At 64.4% G+C, this 23,096-nt stretch overlaps 2 protein-coding genes across 7 annotated transcripts in view; one reads left to right on the top strand and one right to left on the bottom strand.

The window, feature by feature from the left end:
* LOC125345963 (phospholysine phosphohistidine inorganic pyrophosphate phosphatase) overlaps window positions 1-16,409 on the top strand; it is a 53,335-nt gene extending 36,926 nt beyond the window's left edge. Inside the window, exon 7 of the mRNA XM_048338067.1 lies at window positions 15,978-16,409. Within this exon, the coding sequence (XP_048194024.1) occupies window positions 15,978-16,074 (97 nt within the window). The 3' untranslated portion in view covers window positions 16,075-16,409. The remainder of the gene's footprint in view (window positions 1-15,977) is intronic.
* A 2,724-nt stretch (window positions 16,410-19,133) lies between these two features.
* Window positions 19,134-23,096, bottom strand: part of Fam53b (family with sequence similarity 53 member B) — a 102,407-nt gene continuing 98,444 nt past the window's right edge. For 4 of the 6 annotated variants that reach the window (XM_048338063.1, XM_048338061.1, XM_048338062.1 and 1 more), the window contains one exon: window positions 19,137-22,819. In XM_048338063.1, coding sequence (XP_048194020.1) covers window positions 22,478-22,819 — 342 coding nt within the window. In that variant the 3' untranslated portion in view covers window positions 19,137-22,477. Of the gene's footprint in view, window positions 22,820-23,096 lie in introns of all 6 variants that reach the window. The other 2 variants (XR_007209825.1, XM_048338065.1) reach the window with 2 other exon arrangements.

The raw sequence follows: 23,096 nt of genomic DNA, 5'->3' as shown, positions 1-23,096 counted from the left end.
TGACCCTGTGCCCTTCCGGGATACTATCAGACAGAACACAGTAGCACACACTTGTAACCACAGCACTCAGGTTAAGACAGGGGATCACAAGTTTAAGATCACCCTGGGCTACGTAGCGAGTTCCAGGACAGCCTGGGCTTCCTAGCTTGGCCCTAGGTCAAGAAATGAAAAGAAGAAGTAGAGAGTAGGCCCTGTCCTCAGTAGCTAGCCAAGAATAAAGAGCCCCCCCCCCCCGCCACGCCTCCCGCCCGGGCCCGGTCACCCAGGAGTCCTGTCACGCGTGGGCACGCCCAGGTCTGAGCAGGGGGAAGCACTGCCCGCGTTGTTCCCAGGTGCCAGGCAGCCCAGGGCCCCCCCCCCCCCGGAGGGCGTTTTGGCCTCGCTCAAGGTCATGGGGAGCCAGCCGAGGAGGGTGGCCTGGGAGCTGAGCATGGGGCTGCCGGCTTGAGTTCCTGGATCAGATTTCAGCGGGGGGGGGGGGGGGGGGCGCTGCAAGAGTGAGGGAGAAAGGGGCTTCCCGACTCCTGGAGCCGCGGCGGCGAGCGCGCCCCCTGCTGTCCCGGTGCGGCCCCCGGTGCGGCCCGCGGAGCCCGGCAGCTGCGCGGTGTTTTGTTTGTGGGCAGTTGCCATGCCGTGCTGGGGCGAGGCCGGGGACGGGCGTGGCCGAGCCCAGGGTGCCCGGCCCGGCCTGGCTTCCTGGTGGCACCGTCTCCTCCTACCCCGAGGGCCAGACCCTGGTGGCCGCCCGTGGCACCGCAGGCCCTCCGGGCTCTCGGCGCTCACTCCCCCGCTGCCGGGAGCCGGGCACCACCGCCGGGCGGCCCGGGGCTCCGCAGGAGCGGCCCTTGGCGTGGCTGCGGGCGTGGCACGCTCTTGTCCCCCGGGGGACCCGGACCTGGAAGGTCGGGGGGGGCTCCGCCGCAGCTTCTGCCCACCCCCCCCCCCGCCACCTGTGGGTGAGCGGTGGAGGCCCGAGGAGCGCCGGGCTGGCCTGGCACCGCTTGCGGGGCTCCGTGATGCCCAACGCGTCCCGGCGGTGCGCGGCCTCCGCTCCGCGGTCGCTCACAGCGTGGGAAGGAGCCGGTGCCGCGACCGGAACCCCCCCCCCCCACCCCTAGGCCCGCGAGCCCAGGCCGGCTTGGCTTCCGAGCGATCCCCCCCACGCCCCCCCGCTCAGCATTTCCTTACACCACAATCCTGCTGTGGGTGACCTCTCCACTCCCCCAGGTACAGACCAGCGAGGTGACAGCAGGACCCGGGGGCCGGTTTGTCCGCAGGGGGCTTCTCCCCTCGGGGGGCCCCCCTCCGTGTGGGGGAGGGCAGCGCGGGGCGTTCGGGCAGCGCCCTCCTGTGGGCGGGGCTCCGCCCAGGCAGCTGCCCGCCGAGCTGGCATGGGAGCCTGGGAAATCGCCGAGAGGCCCAGCAGCGTGCAGAAAGTTCTTCTCTCCCGCTAGTTCTGGATCACAGCTCGAGGTTGAGCCAGTGGAGGACGGAGGCCTCTCGGGGGGCCTCGGCGAGGCCGGGGCGCAGGCCAGACCTGGGGGACAGCGTGCAGACCCGTCCGGCCGGGGCCCCGCCACCCCCCGCTCTCCCGGCCCGCCGGGCTGCGCTGAGCTCTGCTGGGCAGAGCCGGGGGAGCCATTGTGTTCAAGCCAAAGGAAAAGGCCAACAGGACCCGGAGGGTGGGGGCCTGGGAATGCCCGCATCCCGTGTGCCACACGCACACACACAGGCACCACACACACACACACACACACCGACACAGCTATTTGCCCAGAGGCTTGGCTTGTGTTCCTGGGGGAATCTGCAGGCCCAGGCGGCCGCCACCTACTCCATCCCAGGCGCCCGGGGCGGTGAGGAGGGCAAGGCCCCCGAGACCACGGAGCCACCGCGTTGAGCGAATGAGCATCCCCAGCCTGCAGACAAGCCTTCCCAACCTTTCCCCCCTTTATGGAGGCCTGCCACCTCTACCTGTCAGCGGGCAGCATGGTGAATGTCTTCTTCTTATTGTTAAACAGTTGTGCAAAGGGGTTTCACCTCAACAAGTCAGTTTGAGTACAGGGCACCTTGGTCAATACCAACCACTCCTTCCATTGTTCTCGTCCATCTCTCCCAACCCCCACCCAGCCCCTCATTTTCACATATAGCCATTGAACATGGTGACTGTGTTTGCCCAAGCGTGTGTGTGCGTGCGTGTGTGTGCGCGTGGGTGGGTGGGTGGGTACTGGGCTTTGAACTTAGACCCTCACACTTTCTAGGCAGGTGCTGTACCGCGCAGGCCACGCACCAGCCCTTGGCGCTTTATTTACCCTTCCAGTGGGTCTGGAGCACTTGTCCGCGGTCACCCTGCCCCATGACCCTCCTTCCTCGGCTTCCTGACTGCTGGGACCGCCAGCAGGTGCCACCACACTTGGCTAAGCTTTTGTCCGGGGATAACTTGGCGCTGACAGGAAAGTTACCGGGGCAGCCGGCGGGCTGCTCCTCTGTCCGCGCGCGGCTCGGCTCTGCGCGCTGCGGCATCCCGGTCGCGACCCGCGGACCGGCGCCGGTGCGTGTGCTGTCCACACCGCGCCAGCTTTTGTCTGGATCTCACTGTGATGCATCTACTTTCTATCGACTTCTCTGATTATCTGTGGGAAGCTACGTCCCCTGAGGTAGGATTGCAGGACCGCTGCCAACAGGGAGCTGAAGACCTGAGCCTTCTGCCTTAGTTTTATTTGGGGGGGGTGGGGGGTGGGGTTCTGTTATTTGTTTGGTTTTTTAGCAGCGCTGCCTTGAACTCAGGGCCTTGTGCTTTTCAGGCCCCTTACCCTCCCACCCGGGGACCAGGTCCCCGAGCTCCAGGCTGACAGCTTCCCCACACCACTGCCGACCCCCGAGGGCCTGGGGAACCCCGAGCCACCTGAGCAGGTGACCAGCTCGTGAACACGCGAGCGAGTGACGCGGGCCCAGGAAGCTCGCCGGCTCGCTGGTGAGCTGGGCTGGCGAGGCGCGGGGCCGGCGGGGGCCGGGGGCTTTGCCGTGCTGGGCGCCCCGGCCTCCACCCTAGGCCGGGCTGAAAGAGAACCCGGTGTCCCGGCCGGACCGCTTGTGCCCTTTCTGGACCCTCAGACCCGGCTTTCTTAGTCCCCCCCCCCCCCCAGTGTGCCCTCACTGCCGAGCCCACTCCGCCACTCCGCGTGGGGTGTTTGCTGCCCAGTGACACGCGCAAGTACAGGAGAAAGAAAAAAGAACCCCCCCCCCCCCGCAGCACAGGGGTGCGAATGCAGGTTTCCCAGAAATACATGTAAAGAAGAAGGCCATTGAGAAGGCGGAACAGAAAGAGCCAGTGTGAGTGCTGGGGGGGGGGGGGGGGGCGGGCAGACCTCCACTGCCCGCCCCTGGCTCCCCCAGATCCTGCCTGCAGAACCCCTCCTGTCTGCCTCCCCCCACCCTGTACCTTGCCCTAGACGCCCCTGGCCCGCTGGGCGGGGGGGTCTTTTGTCCGCCATAACCCGGCGCGGCCCGGCGTGACCTGGGCCGGCTGGCTTCGTCTCTGCGAGCCGGGTGGTAGGGAACGGTGGCTCCCGGGTCAGGCCTCCCCCAAGCCAGGGCCCGAGGCTAAGGCCCAGCATGGACCCCCCAGGAGGCCCCCCGCCCTCCGCAGCCCCCCTGCCGCCGGTTGGGGGAGGCCGCGACAGCTGGACAGAGCGTCTCTTGTGGGAGAGGCGTTGGGGTGGGGGGGGGAGGCTGTCATGATCGGCACGGCCAGCCAGAGCCGTGTCTCCTGAACTGAGACAGGCCCCCCGGGCTAGACTGCCCCCCCCCCCGCCAGCCCACCCACCGGCCCGCCCCCTAGGAGCCCACCCTGGGCTTTTATTGCTCTAGAAGAAAACTCAATTAGCTCCATAAACTGTGACTCCACACTAGGAGGACCTGCCTCTGGCCATCGCGGCCCCTGGGGTGTGTGAGGCCCTGGGCAGGCAAGCAGGCCAAGTGGGGGTCCCCTCAAAACATCTCCACGGGGCCCTCTCCTCCCTGACATGAAGCAGTGTTTGTTCCCATACACACGCACACACGCACACATGCACACACGCACACACGCACACATGCACACACGCACTGCACACGTGCACACGCACACACGCACTGCACACATGCACACACGCACTGCACACGTGCACACTGCACACACACGCACTGCACACATGCACACACGCACTGCACACGTGCACACGTGCACACATGCACACACGCACACATGCACACACGCACTGCACACGTGCACACATGCACACACGCACATGCACACGCACTGCACACGTGCACACACGCACACACGCACACACGCACTGCACACGTGCACACATGCACACGCACACATGCACACACATGTGCACACGCGCACACATGCACACGCGCACACGTGCACACATGCACACGCGCACACATGCACGCACACATGCACACGCGCACACATGCACGCACACATGCACACATGCACACACGCACACAGGCACACATGCACACGCGCACATGCACACATGCACACACGCACACACATGCACACACGCACACAGGCACACATGCACACGCGCACACGCACACATGCACACACGCACTGCACACGTGCACACATGCACACACGCACACATGCACACATGCGCACACATGTGCACACGCGCACACATGCACACACGCACACATGCACACGCGCACACATGCACGCACACATGCACACATGCACACACGCACACACATGCACACACGCACACAGGCACACAGGCACACGCACACATGCACACATGCACACGCACACGTGCACACACGCACACGCGCACACATGCACACATGCACGCGCACACGCGCACACATGCACACACGCACACGCGCACACATACACACGCACACATGCACACGCGCACACATGCACGCACACACGCACACACGCACACATGCACACACGCACACACGCACACATGCACACGCGCACACAGGCACACATGCACACGCGCACATGCACACACGCACACACACGCACACACGCACACATGCACACCGCGCACACATGCACACACGCACACACGCACACATGCACACACCTCGCCTTCCCGGCCCCTCCTCAGCTCAGAGCTTGGCTCAGCATGCGCCGCCCTCCTCCCGGGTTGACGGCCCCGTCCCTGGTCGGCGCCGAGGCTCGATCTCCCGACCCCGTGTGCGCGGTCGGCCCCGGCTCTGAGCTCCCTGTGGCAGAGCCACGCCATCTTGGTCACAGCCAAGGCAAAGGAGAGCGCTGGTCCACGCTGGGGACGGGGACGGTGCCACCAGGATGCCCCAGGCCGCGCCTCCCCCGGCCCACGGACACCCCTCCCCCATCAGCGCCAGGACACGGCGCCCCGCGGGGGACCCGAGGCCCAGGCAGAGCGTCCCCGGCCCCTGGGCCCCAAGACCAGAGGCCATCTTGCACCTGTGTCGCAGAGGGAAGCGCCGAGGGGCTGTTCTGCGCACCCCACTTGACAGGAGAGCGGGCGCCGTGTGGGCGCAGCCCCGCCCGTGTCTTCGCACGCTCAGCCATTCATTCGGGGGGGGGGGCTGTGGAATGCGTGGGGTGCCAGCCTGTCGGCCACCACAGGGGCACACGCGCCAGGACTCGCGCAGACAGAGGACAGGCGGAAGGGACACAGGTGGTCAGACGGGGTGATGCTGTAAGGCGGAGGGGGAGGGGAGGGGGGGAGGGAAGGAGGGGGGAGGGAGGGCGGGCATCCGGAAGCACAGCGGACTCTGCGCTATGTGATCTAGGTGCCGGGCGCGACCATGCCCAGGCGCAGCGTCTGGCTAGAAGAGGCTCGTGCTGGGGTCCCACGGGCCCGGGCAGCCTGGCACTGCCGGGGGGGGGCGGTCACCGGGGGCACCACACTTGGGAAGCGCCTGGCATCGCCCCAGGGGCTCCAGGCGGCTCCGGGTAGATGCGGGCTCCTGTCGGGGGGGTCAGGCTGGGGAGCGCAGGGCCCCCCCCCCCGGCCCCCGGGACCAGCGGGAGTCCCCGGGAGGCCGTGGCTCCTGCCGGATGGACGTGTGTGGGCGTGGTTCTGGATCTTTCCACGCCTATAAATCCTACCGTGGGGAGCGGGTGGGCCGCTCGGCCTTGTGCAAATGCGCGGGGTCTTCCGAGAGGCAATTCGCGCCCTCGCGGGGGCCCCTGTCACCTCGGCTGTGCTGACGGGTCTCCGTCGGTGGGGACTGCAGTGGCCTCCTGCCTGTCACTCTCAGGGACGTCTAGCGGCCCAATGTGGAAGCCGGGGAGGGCCCCCTGGAGAAGGCTTTGTCCCCTCATTGCCTGGACAGCTGCTCCCATCACGCCAAACAGCAGAGGCCAGGGGTCCCGTTTCCCTACATCCGGGCCGGTTCTCCATGTTGCCAGACTTCTAATCAGCTTTTTCCCAACCTGCCTGTTACTGTCACCTGCACTTTCTATCTCCGTGTAGTTAAGCACTTGTTCAAATGCATGGTGACCGCTCTAGGCTCCTTTTTTTAAGTATTTATTTATTCACTTTGTGCTAGTCCCGGGGCTTGAACTTATGGCCTTGGGGGCTGCCCCTTCGCTTTTTTGCTTCAAGGCTGAGGCACTCTACTCACTTGAGCCAGCTGGCCTTTTGCCTGGCTGGTTGGAGACGAGAGTCTCATCACTTTCCTGCCTGGGTCTGCTTTGAACTGTGACCCCTCCGATCTCTAGCCCCTCGAGTAGCTAGCTAGCATGGCGGCAGCGAGCTGCGGGCACCGGGCTGGAAGCGCCTCCCTGCGACAGAGCCACCCGCCCTCCGCGCAGCCCGTGGCCGGTGCGTCACCCGGCTGCCCCTTCTGGGCCTGCCCGTGGTCACTGGCAGCCGGAGCGGGGGCTACTCCCAGCCCCCGGCCATCTTTCCACACTTGCAAACCGTCTGTGCTAACACAGAGCAGATCTGCCAGTCCTTGTGCTGTGGCTGGCGCGTCCTCGTGCCTTCTGGAAGCGTCCTCTCCTCTCCTGTTAGAGTTAGAAGGGCTCCCCCGCAGTCTCCTCAGAAAGCTGCCAGTGCTGCTGTTGTGAGTTTGGCGCACGCGCGCGCATGGTAGGAGGCCGGGGTGTGAGTGCTTCCTTTGTGGATGGTCGGTGGCGACAGAGGCATCCTTTCCCTTCCCCGTGGACGCGGCGTCCCCCCCGTCCCGCCGGCTTGATCAGTGTACCCACATTTGCTCCGTCTGTTCCCACTACATTGATTGCTTAAAAATCTTACACTAATAGAGATATAATTCTCATTCCGTGTACCTCACACAGTGGGAAGCATAGGATTCGGGATTTGTGGACACACCAAACCATTTCCATCAGTTAATTTTAGAGTGTTTTTTTTTTTCTCACCTCATAAAGGATTCTAGTCTCTTTTAACTCCTTTCTTATCTCTCTAGCCCAAGCAACTAACAGTCTACTTTCTGTCTCTATCGGTTTTCCTCTTCTGGGCATTTTGTGGATGAGGCGGATGGGTGGTAGCGGTGTATACTCTTGTGTCTGCTTCTACCCTTGAGCTATTTCCTTTCTCTCTTGTGTTACAGATACTAGGGCTTGAACTTGGGGCCTCCTGCTCTCGCTTGGCTTTCTTATTCACTCCTAGGCACTCTTATCACTGGAACCACACCAGCATCCTGGCATTTTGCTAGTTAGTTGGAGGCAGAGTCTCTCAACTTGTCCACTGAGGGTAACTTTGAACCTCGGTCATCGAGGACGGCAGTGACGAGCCCTCAGGGCCCAGCGGGCATCACGTTTTCTGGGTCAACCCGGTTGGTTGTGGCGTGTGCGAGTGCTTTGTTGCTCTTGACTACACTACAGCTGTTTACCCAATCTGTCCACAGATCATGCGGGTCGTTTCCGCCACTGGCTCTTCTGAGTAATGCCGCTACAAGCATTTATTGATGTGTGAGTTCTCCCGAGAACACACGGGTATCGTGAGGCGCTACCACCATTTTCCAGAGACGCCCGGTGGATTGTGGGAGTTGTAGTCTCCCCACGCCGCCCTGCGTCTCTCTCGTGCTTACGGGCCATCTTTTATGCCCCCTTTGGACAAGTTCTTACACAGATTCCTTGCCCGTCTTTCCTCCATGCGTAACTGGAGCTGAGAGTCTCACGCACCTTTCCTGCTCGGGGCGGGCTGCTGAGCCGTGGTCCTCAGATCGTGGCCTCCTGAGTAGCAGGAGCAGCACGGGTGGTGCTCTACTAGCACCCGGCATCTGCGTTGATACGCTTTAAGGCAACCGAGTAAACTTGTCCTCCGCAAGCTGGCCACCGTCTGGGTGGGGGGGTCTCAAGTAGTGCTGAGTCCCGAAGGGTCACCCCTCCCCCAGCTGTGCAGATGTTGTGGCTTTGGCCCTTTCGGGCTCATTTCTGTCTAAGTGACAGCTCAGGGGGCCGAGGGGGAAAGGTCCATGGGGCGAGCCCATCCCCTGGCTGTCAGTGGATTAGGAGCCTGAAGTGAGCCCCTAGACTCTTCCTCCCCGGAGGGGGGGGAAGGGAGGGGAGGGCAGTCGCCCCACCCAGAGTTACGAGGCGCGCTGAGGGTGGGTTTCCCTGACCTGGGGGGGGGGGTGCCACGCCAGGCCTGTGGCCGGCCCCGGGGGGCTCCAGGGCAGAGGGGAGCTGCATCTTGGAGCCAAGGCCGGATCCCCTGGAGAGCAGACGGGCGGCCTTCTGGCGGGGAGCTGGTCCAGGGAGAGAGCAGCGTCCACCCTGACGCCTTTTGCACCCCCTTCGCCCCGTCCTGCTATTACTGAAATCAATACGAGAGCGTCGCTCAGATGCTAATTTACAAACAGAAGGTTGGCTTTCCTACTGGCTTCCTAGCAGTTGCGTGGGATTGTCACCGTCTCGGCGGTGTCTTGCGGTGCCCCTGTTCCTGGGCTCGGGGACCATGGAGCCCGAGCGCTGCGCCTTAAATCTAACCAGCGGCCGTGGGGGGCGCGGCGCGTTGGACCCGCAGGCTTGCCGCTTCCCGGAGGTGCCGATGCGACCCGCTGGCAGAGCACAGGGACGGGGACCCGGGGAGGACTCGCTGCCGGTCCCCATCGCCGGGACCAGCCGGCTCTGGCCCCCGCAGAGAAGGGAGGAGGGTGGGGAGGAGGGAGGGCACAGGCGGGGGGCCCCCGAGCGCCTCGCACGAGCGGGAGTCGGCGTGGGCGGCGGGTGACTCTCTAAGCACCAGGGGCTCCACGCTTGGGGCGTGGGTCCTTGCTGGAGACGGCCATGGCCCCTCCACGGCCCCCGTCCGCTGCTGCGACGGGACTCCTCCCCCCAGGCGGGGAGGCAGGGCGGGCACCGCACCCCACCACGCTGGCCTTCCCGGAGGCGGAAAGCTGAGGGTCGCGGCTCAGAGCCAGCCCGGGCAGGAATGGCCGTCGAGACTCTGAGCTCCACTAACCACCCGAAAACCAGCAGTGAAGCTGTGCCTCCAAGTGGCACAACACCAGCCTTGAACAGAAAAGCTCAGAGACGGCGGCCAGGCCCTGCGCCCGCGCCCCGCAACTGACAGAAAGAAAGAAAACCCCACCCCGGCAGTCGTCACCCCTCCCCTCTCCACTGCCCCTACATCCCGGAAACCCCAGCCTCCCAGCAGCCCGGGTCAGGCCTCACGGAGGAAAGGGAACTAACGACAAGACGCATGGGAGGGAAGAGGAAGGAGGGAATGAGTGAAGAGGGAACAGATGTCGCCAAATGAAAGGAACGCGATGCCCGTCTCACCCGAACGCTGAGAAAATGATTTCATTGTTAAGCTTCACAGACCTTGCATACTACGAAGAGTAGAATGATAAATTTTCATCATTGTGAAAAGTTAAGGTGCATACTGTGATATATATGAAATAACTTAAACCCCAATTAAATAAAAGAAAAAGCTCAGGCTAACAAAGTATGGACACTGAAGTCCAGAGAGGGAAAAGGACTTGCTTGAGATCACACAGCACCTCGCTGACACTGTGCCGCACCCTTTGTGACTCCCTTCTCTGCTTGCTCTGTTTTTTTTCTCCCTGGTTGCCTAATGTGGGAGCCTCATTGAGTTGAGTCCTCTCCTCTTTTCCAGTGAGCATTCGGGGCTATGAATTTTCCTCTCGGTCTAGCTTTAGCTGCATATTATACTTTGGCACCAGCACAAGTTTTGATCTGCAGCCAAAACTTGAAACCACTTTCTTATTTTTCTGGCCTCTGGTTTTAGGCCTCTGATTGTGGGTGCTAACAGGCACTTCCCATGGGTCCCAGGAGGATGTTATCAGACCTACTGAAGGATGTTGTTTAGGTACAGTTTAAGGCTACCATCAGGTTCATCTGCTCTCCCCCCCCCCACCTCCCCCTCCACGTTGTATCCCAGGCAAGCCAATGCTTATATTGCTATGGAAACTGAGCTATTAAATTAGCCAGGAGATCAAATTTCCAGGCAGGTGGGTAAAGAGAGGGGAGGGGAACTGAATTCAGAGTTAAGTCTCAGCTGCTCGGAGGCTCGGCGTTGTGAGGGGCTGGCCGGGTGGCCAGGCCCGGGGCTGTGCGGCTTGGGTGGCTGCTGCACCGTCACTCTGGGGGCCCGGACCCCCAGCCCCCAGCCCGCCCCGTTGGGTTTCAGATCATGGCGTACCTGAGCCCCTGAAGTACACAGCACAGCCCGACGTTTGGCTTCCTGACGAGACCCAAGGCCTGAGCCGGGGACTGGGCGCGGGGGGGTGGGGCAGGAGAGCGAGTTACCACGCCGTTGCCCATGCTTGGGAGAACCCTGGGCCCAGAAAAGCCAGACTGCCAGCTGCCAGGTTCCCTTTTTCTTGTTTTTGCTGGTCATGGGGCTTGAACTCTGATGAGTCATTGGAGATGAGCGTCTCCTGGCCTTTCTGGACCAGGCTGGCTTTGAACTGCACTTCCCAGGTCTCAGCCTCCTGAGGAGCTAGGATCCCAGGTGCGAGCCACCCCGCACCCGGCTGCCAGGTTCCCCCTGTGGGCCTCAGTTTCCCATTTGGCCAGCACCCTCCTGAGTCACGGAATCCCGGCTGTGGTATGCGTCTCACGCACCCCAGTGGCGGGCACCGGGCACGGAGCGTCAGGACCCCCACGCCCAGGCCCGTCGGGAGGCTGCGGGCGGCTCGCCCGGGCGTGCGTGGATTCCCGGGGGTCAAAGCGACGCTTGGCGAGCGCGCCTCCGAGCAGCCCGGGCTCCCGGCCGGGGGTGGAACAGGAGGAAGCGAGGTTCCATGTAGGAGCAGCGGCGCAGGGCGTCGGGCCCGGGGCCCAGCGGGGGCCTTCGCCCCGGGAGGGCTGCCTGCCCCGCGGCCGGCCGCTCTGAGGACTTACCAGGTGAGTTGTCTTGCCTGGGATTAACGGGGTGACTCGGTCCGCGTTTTGGGGAGCCCATGGTGTGAGGGAAGGTGCCCGTGACGGGGAGCAAACGCCCCTCTGTCCCCTCCCGGAGGCCTCTGGGTAATGGCCTCCCCGGCGGCCGCGGATTGCGGCTACCGAGGGCCGTGGGGGCCTCTGCCGGGCGCGGTGGCTTCCGCACCCGCGGGTCACCTGCCCGTAGCGCCACGTCACAGGCAGAGGCTCTGGCCTGCTGTGTACCCGAGGTCACCCGGAGGTCATGGCCAGCCCTCCACGGAGGTTAGGGAATCAGAACGTTTGTGTCCACTGTGCTGGCGCCGAGCTGGCGGGGGTTGGGGCCGCACTCGAACCCCAATACTGTGGGCCAGGGCCCAGCCAGGGACAGGGGCACAAGGCTCCCGTCTGGTCGTGGTCCTGGTGACCACGTGTTGGTCTGAGCAGGAAATACCCAGGGCCACCCACCCCACCTCCTCCTCTGGGCCCCAGCACTGGGTGCTTTCTTTTCTTTCCTTTCCTTCATTTCTTCTATTTTTTTGGTGGTCATGGGACTTGAACTCAGGGCCTGGGCACTGTCCTCAGCTTGGGACTTGAACTCAGGGCTTGGGCACTGTCCTCAGCTTGGGACTTGAACTCAGGGCCTGGGCACTGTCCTCAGCTTGGGACTTGAACTCAGGGCCTGGGCACTGTCCTCAGCTTGGGACTTGAACTCAGGGCCTGAGCACTGTCCTCAGCTTTTTTTTTGCGCAAGGCCAGCGCTCCACCACTGTCTGCCCCAGCCCCACGTCCAGTTTTCTGCTGGTTAATTGGAGATGAGAGTCTCATGGTCTCTCCTGCCTGGGCTGGCTGCCAACTGCCATCCTCAGATCTCAGCCTCCTGAGTAGCTAGCATGACAGGCGTGAGCCTCTGGTGCCCGGCTCTCCCCTCCCCTCCCCTCCCCTCCCCTTCCCCCTTCTATTTTTATGCTGACGCGGGGGTTATGCCCTCACTTGGCCTTCTCTCTCTAAGATGGCGTCCTACCCCTCGCGCCGCAGCTCCGCTTTCAGCCCCTTGCTAGTTAATTGAGGATGAAAGTCTCACGGGCCGTTCTGCCCGCATGGCTTCCACCGCCGTCCTCGCAGCTCCTCGGTAGCGGATCGCAGGCGTGGGCCCCGTGCAGGGAGAGCAGCGCGGATTCGTGGGTGCGAGGAGGCGCGGCCCCAGCCCCAGCCTCGTGGCGTTTGGGGACAGAAGTGAACTCTTGTGTCCGCCCCCAGGGGTCTTAGACACCCGTGCCCGTCACCCCCGCTCCTCCTCAGCTTTGTCCAGAATCCCGCCCTGCCCGCAGGCGGCCTGCCCCCCCCCCTCCCCCCAGCCGCCCCGGGCTCCCCTCCATCAGCTCCTGGGAGGCACCAGCCTCCGTGTGTCCTGGAAAAGGCAGCACCCCCTCCCCCCCCCATGAGTACAAAGCCCATCCCTGTGTCTGCCCGGCGCACAGAACCGCCTTGTTTGGGCCTCTCCTCCGTCATCCCCTGCATTGGCTCGGGGGTGAGGGGAGGAATGGCTAATGGCAGGCAGAGGCGGGCCTCGTGGAGGGGCTTTGTTCCTCCGCCGGGCGAGCACTTCCTGGGTGCTCCGCTCGCGCCCTGGGACGAGGCCCGGGGTCAGAGGTAGGGACAAGTGTGCGGGGCCTGGAGGGGTGAGGAGGAGTTGGCGGGCGGAGCCGGGCCGCAGAGCATGAGCAGGCCCAGCATGGACCATGCATGGAGGTGCTGGGACCCCCCCCCTGCTCCCCCCTCCCGGCCCGGCCACGCCCCGCGGGGCTTCCCACAGCTCCGCCCCCGCGAGGGCCGCGGGTCTCCATCCCCCGCACGGCGCCCCCCTCTGGCCACCCGTGGACCCGCCCTCCCCGCTCCCCAAGCTCAGCCCCCGCCAGCGCGATGGGGACTCCTGCCGGCGGGGCAGACCCGCGGGCCCCAGCCGCCCTGTAGTTGTGGGGACTGCACTGAGTCCTTCTGGCACGTTCTTTTCTTTCATACCTCTTTAAATAGAAGAGGAGGCTGCCGCAGGGGCGGCCGGTCGGCCCCGAGCCGCGTGGCAGCCGGGGTGGGGGGGGGTGGGGGAGGGAGGGGACCCCCGTATCGGGCGCATCCGACGTGGCTCCTTAAGTAACTTCCCAAGGCCGGAGAAAAGAGCCCGTAAAACAACCGGCGTGGACCCTCGGCTGCGTCCGCCTCTGCCTGGTGCTAGGGTCGGGATCTAGAACATTCTGTCCCGTGCCCCTCCCCCGTGGGGCCACCACTTGGCATGGCTTCCACGGCTCGGCGCGGGGTTCTGAGGCTCCGCCCCGCCTGACAAGTCCCCACTGCCCAGCGCATCACATGGAAGGGGGGGGGGGGGGCGGGGGGGCACGCCCATCCCCTGGTCATGTGCATGGAGCAGTGGGGGGGCTGTGGGGGGGGGGGCGTCCCCGCACGCCCATCCCCTTGTCTCATCCCAGTGCTCATGGTTTGCCATCTCTCGTCCTCGGCCCCTCTCACCTCAAATCCCCCAAGATGGGAGCCACCCCCTCTTCCCCGGAGGCTGTCCAGGAAACCAGACTGCTGTGGGAGGAGGGGTGGAGGGGAGGACAGGGGGAGGCTTGTGAGGCCTGGGACCTCCCCCCCTCCCCTGGTCAGAGGGGTGTCCATGCGGCCCTGTCGGGGTCTTTGGACCCCAGTGCTCTCCCGACCTGTGGGAGAGATGGGGAAGCTCGGCCCCGGGGCCGGGCCAAAAAAGGAGAAGGGGTCGACGGACCTCCCGCACCCAGCCCCCCCACCGGAGGACGATCAGAAGTGTCCGGGATGCCTCGCTTTATTGAATGAGCTCCGCTCTTAAATAGGTCAGAGCGAGGCCGGAAGGGGAGGGGCGTACGCGCACCTATCTAGGGACTGTGAGGGGCGGCCTGAGCTGTCCGTCAAGAGTGGAGGGCCGAGGGACCCATCCTAAGAGGCGGCCTAATTCTATGTCACAGCCCACAGGACCGCCTCCGGGTTCATCCCCAGGCGCCATCTTGGCCACAGGTGGGCCGCCTTTCTGGGTTGCGGGGTTACAGCCACACGTGGCCCCGGGTCAGAAGACAGGCCGGGCTGGCTGGGACTTCCTCTGAGGCAAGGCATCCGGGCGTGCCCCACACTGCCCCCCCTCCCAGCCGGGGGTCCCCGCAGTCTGGCACAGCCCTCTTCCCACCAGGCCGCGCCCTCCAGGCCTGTGGGCTGACACCCAGCCGGGGCAGGGCACCTGTTTTCCGCCAGGGGCCATGTGGATAGTTGTGATAGCCTTCGTGGGCTGCACATACAAGATGGTCACGACGAGCCTGTGGCCACCAGCGTCTGTCCCCCCGTTCTCCCCACAGGTCAGGGGGTCCCCACCCCTGCCTTGAAACAAAAAGTGCCCTGCCTGATCCTCCACGGCCACCATGGGGGGCCACGTGCAGAAGCCAGGCCCTCTGAGAGGGAGGGCACGGCCTTCCATGTCAGCTACGTCCCCCGTGTCGGTGTGTGTGTGCGTGCGTGCAACAGTGTGCCGGTAATGGGGCTTGAACTCCTGGCCCGGGTGCTGTCCCTTAGCTGTTTCACTCGAGGCTGGCACTCTTCCACTTGAGTCTCACGGACTTCCCTGCCTTGCCTGGCTGAGAACTGTGACTTCCAGACCTTAGCGTCCCGGGTGCCCAGGATGACCGTTGTGGGAGCTTTTGGGGTGCCGTGTGGCTGGGAAGGCGGCGGGGGCCGGGCTGGTGCGGCTGCGCACACAGCTCTGCAGCGGGCGGTGTACACAGTGGTCGCGTACAGGCCAGGGCTCGATTGATGCGCGCCCCCTCCATGCAGCAAGCCCACCCGCCCCCTCTGTGGCAGGGACCCCTCCGCTCCCCACCGGGCTGCCCGGGGCCTCTCCTGACTCGAGGACTCAGCCCCCAGCACCTCACCCACCAGGGCTGGTGTGGCCCCTCGGGGCTCCGGCTGGAGGCCTCTCCCCAGCAGCCCGGCCTGGGGACGTGTAGGGGGCGAATGGTGAGGTCTCGGCCCTCGGTGCCCAGCCAGGGAGCAGGGGGCCCCAGGAGCTGGGGGCCCCCTCACCTCATCCCCCCAGCACAGTCGCGGGTTCCTCCTGCTGACAGCAGGCCAGGCCGGAGCTCAGCCGGTGACGCTCGTACCGAGGGCGGGAACACAGCTGAGGCCGGTGGCCACCCTGCCTTAGGGCTGAGGGAGCTCGCTGAGGGAGGCGGGGGGGGGGGGGGACAGGCAGGAGGAAGGGGCGTCTGCCCGAGTGGGGGGGGGCAGGGGCATGGAGGGGTCCTCAGGCTGAGGCCAGGCCCGAGCGGGGTGCTGGAAGCTGGCCTCCCCCTGCTCAGGTCTGAGCATGGCGGACCGCTGGGGCTCGTGGTTGGAGGCCGTGTGAGAAGCGGGGGGGGGGGGGGGGGGGGCCTCGTGGAGGTCCCCCTCAGGAGGGGTTCTCTGGGATGATGAATCCTACCAGGTGTTGTGGTGGCTCCTAGTCCCCGGGTCCCTGCCTCCACACCCATGCCACCAAGCCACCCGCCCCAAGGCCCTCAGAGAGGCCCAAGGACCCTCCTGAGCATCACCGAGTCTAAGCCATGGCCCCGCCCTCCAGGCCCGGTGACGAGCACCATCCCCACGTGAAGGCGGACGGGTACGTGGACAACCTCGCCGAAGCCGTGGAGCTGCTGCTACAGCACGCAGACCAGTGACGGCCCTGGGGGGGCCCGGCGCGGGCTGGTGACCCTGGCTCTGGGCCACCCTGGGCCGGCGTCTGACCCTTCCCCAGCTCCCAGGCAGAGGTTTGTTCCCTCCGCCTCCTGAGGACGAAAGCCCTCTAGAGGCCCAACCCTGAAAGGCACCTCTGGGGACGTCCTCCCCGAGCCCCTAAATTCACTCACAAACCATCCGCACACGTAAGGGCAGTGAGGCACCTCGCCCGACGCGAGGCACAGGCGGCCACTGCCTCTTCCACTCTGCATGCAGGGGGAGCCTGCTGGGCACTGGGCCTGCGGCCCGGGCCGAGCCTGCTTGCTAGGACTGCCCGCGCGCTCCGCCACGCCCACGTCCTCCGCCACGCCCACCGCCACGCCCACGTGCTCCGCCACGCCCACCGCCATGCCCACACGCTCCACCACGCCCATCGCCACGCCCACGCCCTCTGCCATGCCCACCGCCACGCCCACCCCCTCCGCCACGCCCAGTGGCAGAGTGGCTGGATTGCCCTTGGCCCCCACTCTGAAACTACGCCACCCCCCCCCATCCTACCCCCTAAGTCACACCGCAGACCTGCGCTGGGCAGCTTGCAGGTGCGCTCTGCAGACTTCCCTCCTCCCCAACAACAATGTGCCCCCTGAAGCTAAGGCTGCAGGCACACAAGGTGCTTTGGGGCCAGAAGAGAACAGATTCAAATGTACTGTGTGCAGGAGAAACTAGTGACTCAATAAACTCCATCTTGAGTGTCGGCCGCCTCGGACTGTTGGGAAGAGCCCCTCAGGATGGGAGAGGGAGGAGGGGCCCCGGGCAGGGTCCCAGGCAGTGTCCCCCGTCCTGCCATGAGCCGGAGCCACTGAGCGGTAGGGTGCAGGAGCTAGGAAACCCCTCGCCTATTCTGATGTATCTAGAAGATGAGGAAACCGAGGCCAAGAGCGGATGGTAAGCTGCTTTAGGGCTCGTCCAAGACAGACCTGGGAAGCTGCTTTCCTGGATTCATCTTTCATTACAATAAAATACCCGAGGCAGGCTGAGTTCACGCAGAAGAGGTTGAGCCCAGCTTTAGAGGCTCGAGGGCATCTTGGCCGGAAGAGGACATGCAGGAGCAAGAGATCGAGGGCTCCGACTGAGGTAGGAAGGCAGAGGAACTCCGTTCCCACAATCCTTTTGACCTAAGGACTTCCCCCGAGGCCCCACCACCCCGGGATTGCCTACAACACTTGAACATTCCAGGGGGCTCAAGCACATCACCGAGGCCTGGCAGTGAGTGTGGCTTCCCCACAAGGCCCCTGGGGCCCAGTTCACACCTCAACCCCAGCTCCAGGCTTCAGAAGCAATCAGCTGAAACTTGATTGCTGTCTGTCCTCAAATCAATTCAGAAACCACTGGTAAATCTTTAGAGACAACTTGTGCAAGCCAGGATCCTCCTTAATAGAATTTCCACCAAACAAAGGCAGACAGTGACAAAGTGCTGGACCTAGAAACCCGAGTCGTCCTGCCCGGCAGGTGGACCGCCATGCAATCAGGATTAGGAGGAAATTGTGGCTGGGGCTCTTCATCAAGATGCGAGGCTGGGCTAGACACTGCACTGGAGAAGGGCCTTGGGCCTATTAGCTGGGCGGCACAGAGACAGCCTGCTCCTGCCGCTCGCAGCTCTTAGGTCTTAGGCCGGGGGAGGGTTGTGCAGGCTCTGGGCTGCTGCATTCGCTGGCAGCTGGAGTGTCTGTCTGGTAGGCTTCCCTACTGGCACTGTGGCAGGAGGGAATAACCTGGTGTCTAGAAAGACGGAGCCTCATACAGGTTGCTGCCCAGGAGTGGGGTGCAGACCCCCTCCCCGGTCTAGGTTGAGAACACGCCACCCCCCACCCTTGAAGACGCCACATTACCTCTCCCCGCCCCCTTGAGGTCTGGAGTGACCTCTGGTTAGATGGTGTCCAGTGGCCTGCGTGACTAGGAAGCCCAGCAGAAGAATGCCAAGAAGCCGGAGGCCGCTCATGTGCCCACTGTCCAGGCGAGGGCGTCTCCCGTGGGCCTTCCACACCCCCTGGGGGGGAGCTGCCGTGTCCAGAGGCTCCCTGTGCGCACGGAAGAGCCTGCTCAGAGGCCCCCAGGGTGGTCCCATGTCAGATGTGCAGCCCAGGACACCCCAAGGGGCGCCACGCGACCGTCCAGTACCAGGGCAGAGGGGAGCCGCCGCCCCGTGAGCCAGGCGCCTGTCCGGGACCGGCGAGCGTGTCCGTCCGTGCATCTGCACACGCTGCAGCCCTGGGGGAAGGGGCTGTGGCCAATGCGGAGCAACCACTGCCGGCCTGAGCGCAGCCCGACGGCCGGGGCGAGACCGGAGGGCCAGCCAGCCATCTGGCCTGGCAGGGAAAGGCAGGTTAAGGGCTTCGGGGGCAAAGTACGTAGTGCCACATCTGGGCTACCCCTGAGCCGCGGAGGCCAGTGCCATGCGAGCCACGGTGAGGCCGATGACACCTCCATGCGAGCCATGGTGAGACCGATGACACCTCCTCCACGGGAGCCACGGTGAGGGCGATGACACCTCCTCCACGGGAGCCACGGTGAGGGCGATGACACCTCCTCCACGGGAGCCACGGTGAGGCCGATGACACCTCCTCCACGGGAGCCACGGTGAGGCCGATGACACCTCCTCCACGGGAGCCACGGTGAGGCCGATGACACCTCCTCCACGGGAGCCACGGTGAGGCCGATGACACCTCCTCCACGGGAGCCACAGTGAGGCCGATGACACCTCCTCCACGGGAGCCACAGTGAGGCCGATGACACCTCCACGGGAGCCACAGTGAGGGCGATGACACCTCCACTGCTCCGACGTCAGTAACGACGGGGGGGTGCCCGGGTCCCTTCCTCCTGGCTGGAGTGAGGAGCCGGGCTCTCACCCCTGGTGCACGCGCACTGTGCGGCTGCACGGCCCCCCTCTGGAAAGTTCCCCGAGGTGGCGGGTGCAGCGTGGGGACCCCTCGCTGCCCTCAGGGCCGCCCGGCGCGGGAGCCGTTCCGTGACGTGGGAGGGACACGGTAGAGAGGGGGCACAGCCTGTGGCCCCCCCTGATCCCTACACCCAACAAAGCCACACAGCCGTTCCCAGGCAGCTGGGCATTGAACCAGGAAGCTTTATTTACACAGTAAAAGTAACAAGCAAATTCCTGAGACTAGAGGGGCTCTAGTGCAAGACAGTCCTGGGCTGCGCAGGGCGGGCGGGCTGCGGCGGGCGGAGGGCGGCGGGCGCGGAGCGGGCGCCCTGCCGCACAGACTGCTTCGCCGAGGCGGGGAGCGGGGCCGGCACCGCGCAGGCGCCATGGTTTCCGACGCTCAGCAGCACCAGCACTGCCCGGCTAGCGCCGCGGCCGCGTGCACAACCCCGTACAGCCTGTGCACCCCCGTCCCGGCCATCGCCCGCGCCCCTTCACGCTGACGACACTCATACCAAGACTACGCTAGAGTCACACTATCTACCTAGGCTATAAGAGCTCCGCTGCGGCCGCTGGAGGACGCCTCCCTCTTCCCCGGGCATGGCCTCGGGGCCGGCGCGGCGGGAAGGGCCGGGCCGGCAGTGAAGGTGCCGCCGGGCACCGCTTCGCTGCTCACGCCGGGGCAGAGCGCCCGGGCGGGGCTTCCCGAGCCCTCGCACCGAGCGGATGCTCCGTCCCAGGAGGCCGGTGCCGACCGAGCGAGTGACTACCTCCACGGCCCCAGAGTACGCGTGCCTCTGTCCCTGGTGGTAACGGGGTGCAGGATCCAGGGGTGCATTCTAACCGCTGGGAGCTTGCTCACGCAGGCAGGGCCCGGGACGTGCGCCCTGGCAGCACCAGACCACGGGAAATCCTCTCCCCTCCCCTAGGAGACCCATCTGGAAAATGGAGATCGCTTCCCTTTTTAATGAGGACGTTTTCTTTCAACATACAAATTAATAAAGACTCTCCTGCTATAAAAATTTTGTTGTAAGGCTTTCTGAGCATGAAAATGTGTCATGTGTGGTTGTTCCAAGCTCCTGGGCCTCGGGGTGGGGGTGGGGAGGCTTCCCTGGGGCTCGGGGCCAGGCTCAGCCTCCCCGGCCTGAGTAAGGCAAGAGGGTGTGGGTCATGTAAACGCTACTGCTGGGCGCCCAGCACACATCAGCTCCCGTCGGCCCGGGGGGGGGGGGGGGCTTTGGGTGGGAGGGAAGCCACGGGACAGGAGGCCCTTCTTCCCCATGCTAGGGGGAAGTCTCCACTTCCACGGCTGAGACCACACGCTGGCTGAGGGAGCCTGCCTACAGGGAGCTCCTGGGTGAACCTCCTTCAAGACCAAAGTCCTGGGGCCAGTAGAGCGGGGAGCCAGGCCTTTGTGGAGGCATGGCTGGGGCGATGGTGGGTGCCCTCTGGATGGGGGTGTCTATCCAGTGGAAAGAACCACAAGTTACCACAGGCTGTTTGTCTAAGTGGAAAAGACGCCTGCTGTCTTCCTGACAACTGCTGCTGCGGGCTGGATGAGGACTTCCGGTGGGGCCAGGTCGCTTCCTGTTCTGGGTGGGCCTGGATCATCTCTCTAAGTATCCTGGGGCTGGCCTGCTGGCCAGGGGACTGGCTCGTTGGGAGGTGGCAAGGATAAGGCAAGCCTTGTGCTGGCAGGTGTGCTAATAGGGGTGGACGGAGTCCGAGGAAAGGCCATTCATGACACGCACCCGCGACCAGGCACCTCTTGTCTGGTCCTAAGGAGCTGCTGCTCCACACTTTGGCCTGGCTGGCCTTGTGGAATGGACTGGGAAACGGGGCCTGCCTCTGGTACCTTCCACAGGAAATGTCTGCGTTAGGGGATGTGCACTCCATGAGGGCTGGATGGCCCATCCTGGGCGTTCTGGGAACGTGGAGCGTGGTCACATGCTCTCCACATCCTCTCAGCAACCCTTTTCCTCTTCCCATGTTGTTCTGAGGACAGCCTGCCTCTGCAACCCACCAAGCAGGGCCGAGGTGCTCCCTAGAGAGGCCAGCTTTCCAGCGCTCGGCAGTGAGCTGCCCCCCCCCCCCGCCCCGGGTAGGACCTGCCCTGTACCAGGCCCAATCCCCGGCGCTCCACTTGGGCTGTCCATGTCTGAGGTGCTGGGCGAGGCCTCCAGAGAGGCTACCTTCACCTCAGAACTGGAGTCACTGCCACTTTTTGGTGTCGGAACAAGTGAAGGTGTGAGCAGTCTGCCAAGCCCGAGAGGCCTGACCTGCGGAAGAGGGGTGCTGGCTTGCCCCAGAAGGCCAGCGCGAGCAGATTGACGGCAGTGCCCAGAGCACATGTCCGCCAGCTCAGGAGAGCACACCAGCTATTTTTAGCCACTTGCTATTGTCAAGGAAGGTGCCAAATTTACTACACACCAGTCTGCTAGAACCCAGCCCCGTGCGGCCTCTGCAGGGCGGGCGGACCCCGTGCTGGATGGAGGAGTGGGGGGCCAGGAGGGCGGCTGGGAGTCGGGCCGGCAGCGGCAGTGAAGGAGAGAGAATCTCAAGGTGAATGGGGCTCCTCGATTAAAGCCAGCAGTGCCCGTGAACAGACGAGACTGTGTGGGGACCGGAGCAGGGGCCCCTGCCGAGCGGCCCGCAGGCCTGACATGCGCACAGGGCCGGGGGTCGTGCACCTGCTTGTCTCCTGAGGACACTTAAGAGGTCGCCCTTTAGTCAGGACATCTCTACACTCAGCTGACTCCTCCGTGGCCAAGTCACCGTGGGGAGAGCGGCCACAGCAGCCCCTCAAGTGGCTCTTCCTGTCGGGGGGGAGCAGCGTCTGCCTTGCCAGACAACAGACCCGCCTAATCCTTCCCGATGTGGATGCTTCTGTCAAGCACCCCCAGTTGTCCCCTGAGCCCGAGAGTCTGGACACAGGCTTGCCCCCTTGAGGGCCCCCCCAGTGCCCTCATGTGGATTAAGGCCACACGGTTCTGGTGTCACTACAGGTGTCTCCCGAACCTTCCCAAGCCTGGAGCGAGAAGACCTGGGAGAGAAGGCACAGAATAAACAGAGCGAAGGACGCGGTGGGCAACTCCCCAGAGTGAACCTGAGCGAGGCCAAGAAGGCCCTGGCCCTGAGCACAGCCTCCCACATCCCAACCCAGGGGATGCAGCGTGGGCCCCACCCTGCCAGGGGTGACTGCCCACCTCCCATGAGGAACAGGCAGAAAGGGCCAAACAAAAGCAGCTCTTGGGCTACAGTAGTTCCGTGGACCTGTTGGCCAACATGCTTGATGGTGGGTGAAGGCTGACCGTCCCGCAACAGGCTGGCCGAGTCGGCCCTCCTAGAGCCGGGTCCTCTCCCTGGAGGAGGGTGGGCTTCCTCCAGGGGACCTGACACCCCTTGGAAAGCTTTCGTCAGGCCCAGGGATTCAACACACCCCCACCCTGGATGAGGCCCGGGGCCTCTCAGTTGTTTTCTATCTGCTCAATGTCCAGCTCGCCATCCAGGGAGCACAGGCTGTTCCCCGTGACCCGGTGGTCCCGCCAGGCTGTGGCCGGCTCCCCCCTCCTGCACTCCTCATCCGACTCCTCGCAGGACAGGTCCTCCTGGCACACGAGGCGGTCATCGAAGGAGGAGGGGAGAGGCTCAGAAACGGGGGTCCCGGCGGGGGTCCTGCCCTCCGGGCTGGAGGCTGAGAGCAAGGCGGTCCAGGAGCGGGTACTGCTGACCAGGGTGAAGGGGCTCTGCGGGCCACAGTCCTCCATCCCGGAGCTCAGACAGCTGAGGCTGCTGAAGGTCTGACAGTTCTGTGGAGGGACAGACACACAGGTCAGTGAAGGGCCACACCCTCCTGGAACCCAGGCCCACACACTGCCAAAAGACAGCCCACACCTAGCTGGCACTTGGTATGTGGGCTGTGGCCTCCCGGGCTCACCCCAGCTAGTCAATACATCCTCGAGCAACTACCGTCCTCCCCGGTGACGCTCTTTGAAGACGTGGCTGCCGTGATCCATAGGAAATGCACAGTTCAAGCCAGGAGCCCGAAATTCTAGCTACTCGAGAAGCTGGGATCTAAGGATCCCA

The sequence above is a fragment of the Perognathus longimembris genome, chromosome 2 (genome assembly GCF_023159225.1).
Source record: "Perognathus longimembris pacificus isolate PPM17 chromosome 2, ASM2315922v1, whole genome shotgun sequence".
Classification (NCBI taxonomy): domain Eukaryota; kingdom Metazoa; phylum Chordata; class Mammalia; order Rodentia; family Heteromyidae; genus Perognathus; species Perognathus longimembris.
This window is presented reverse-complemented; position numbering and strand designations above follow the sequence as displayed.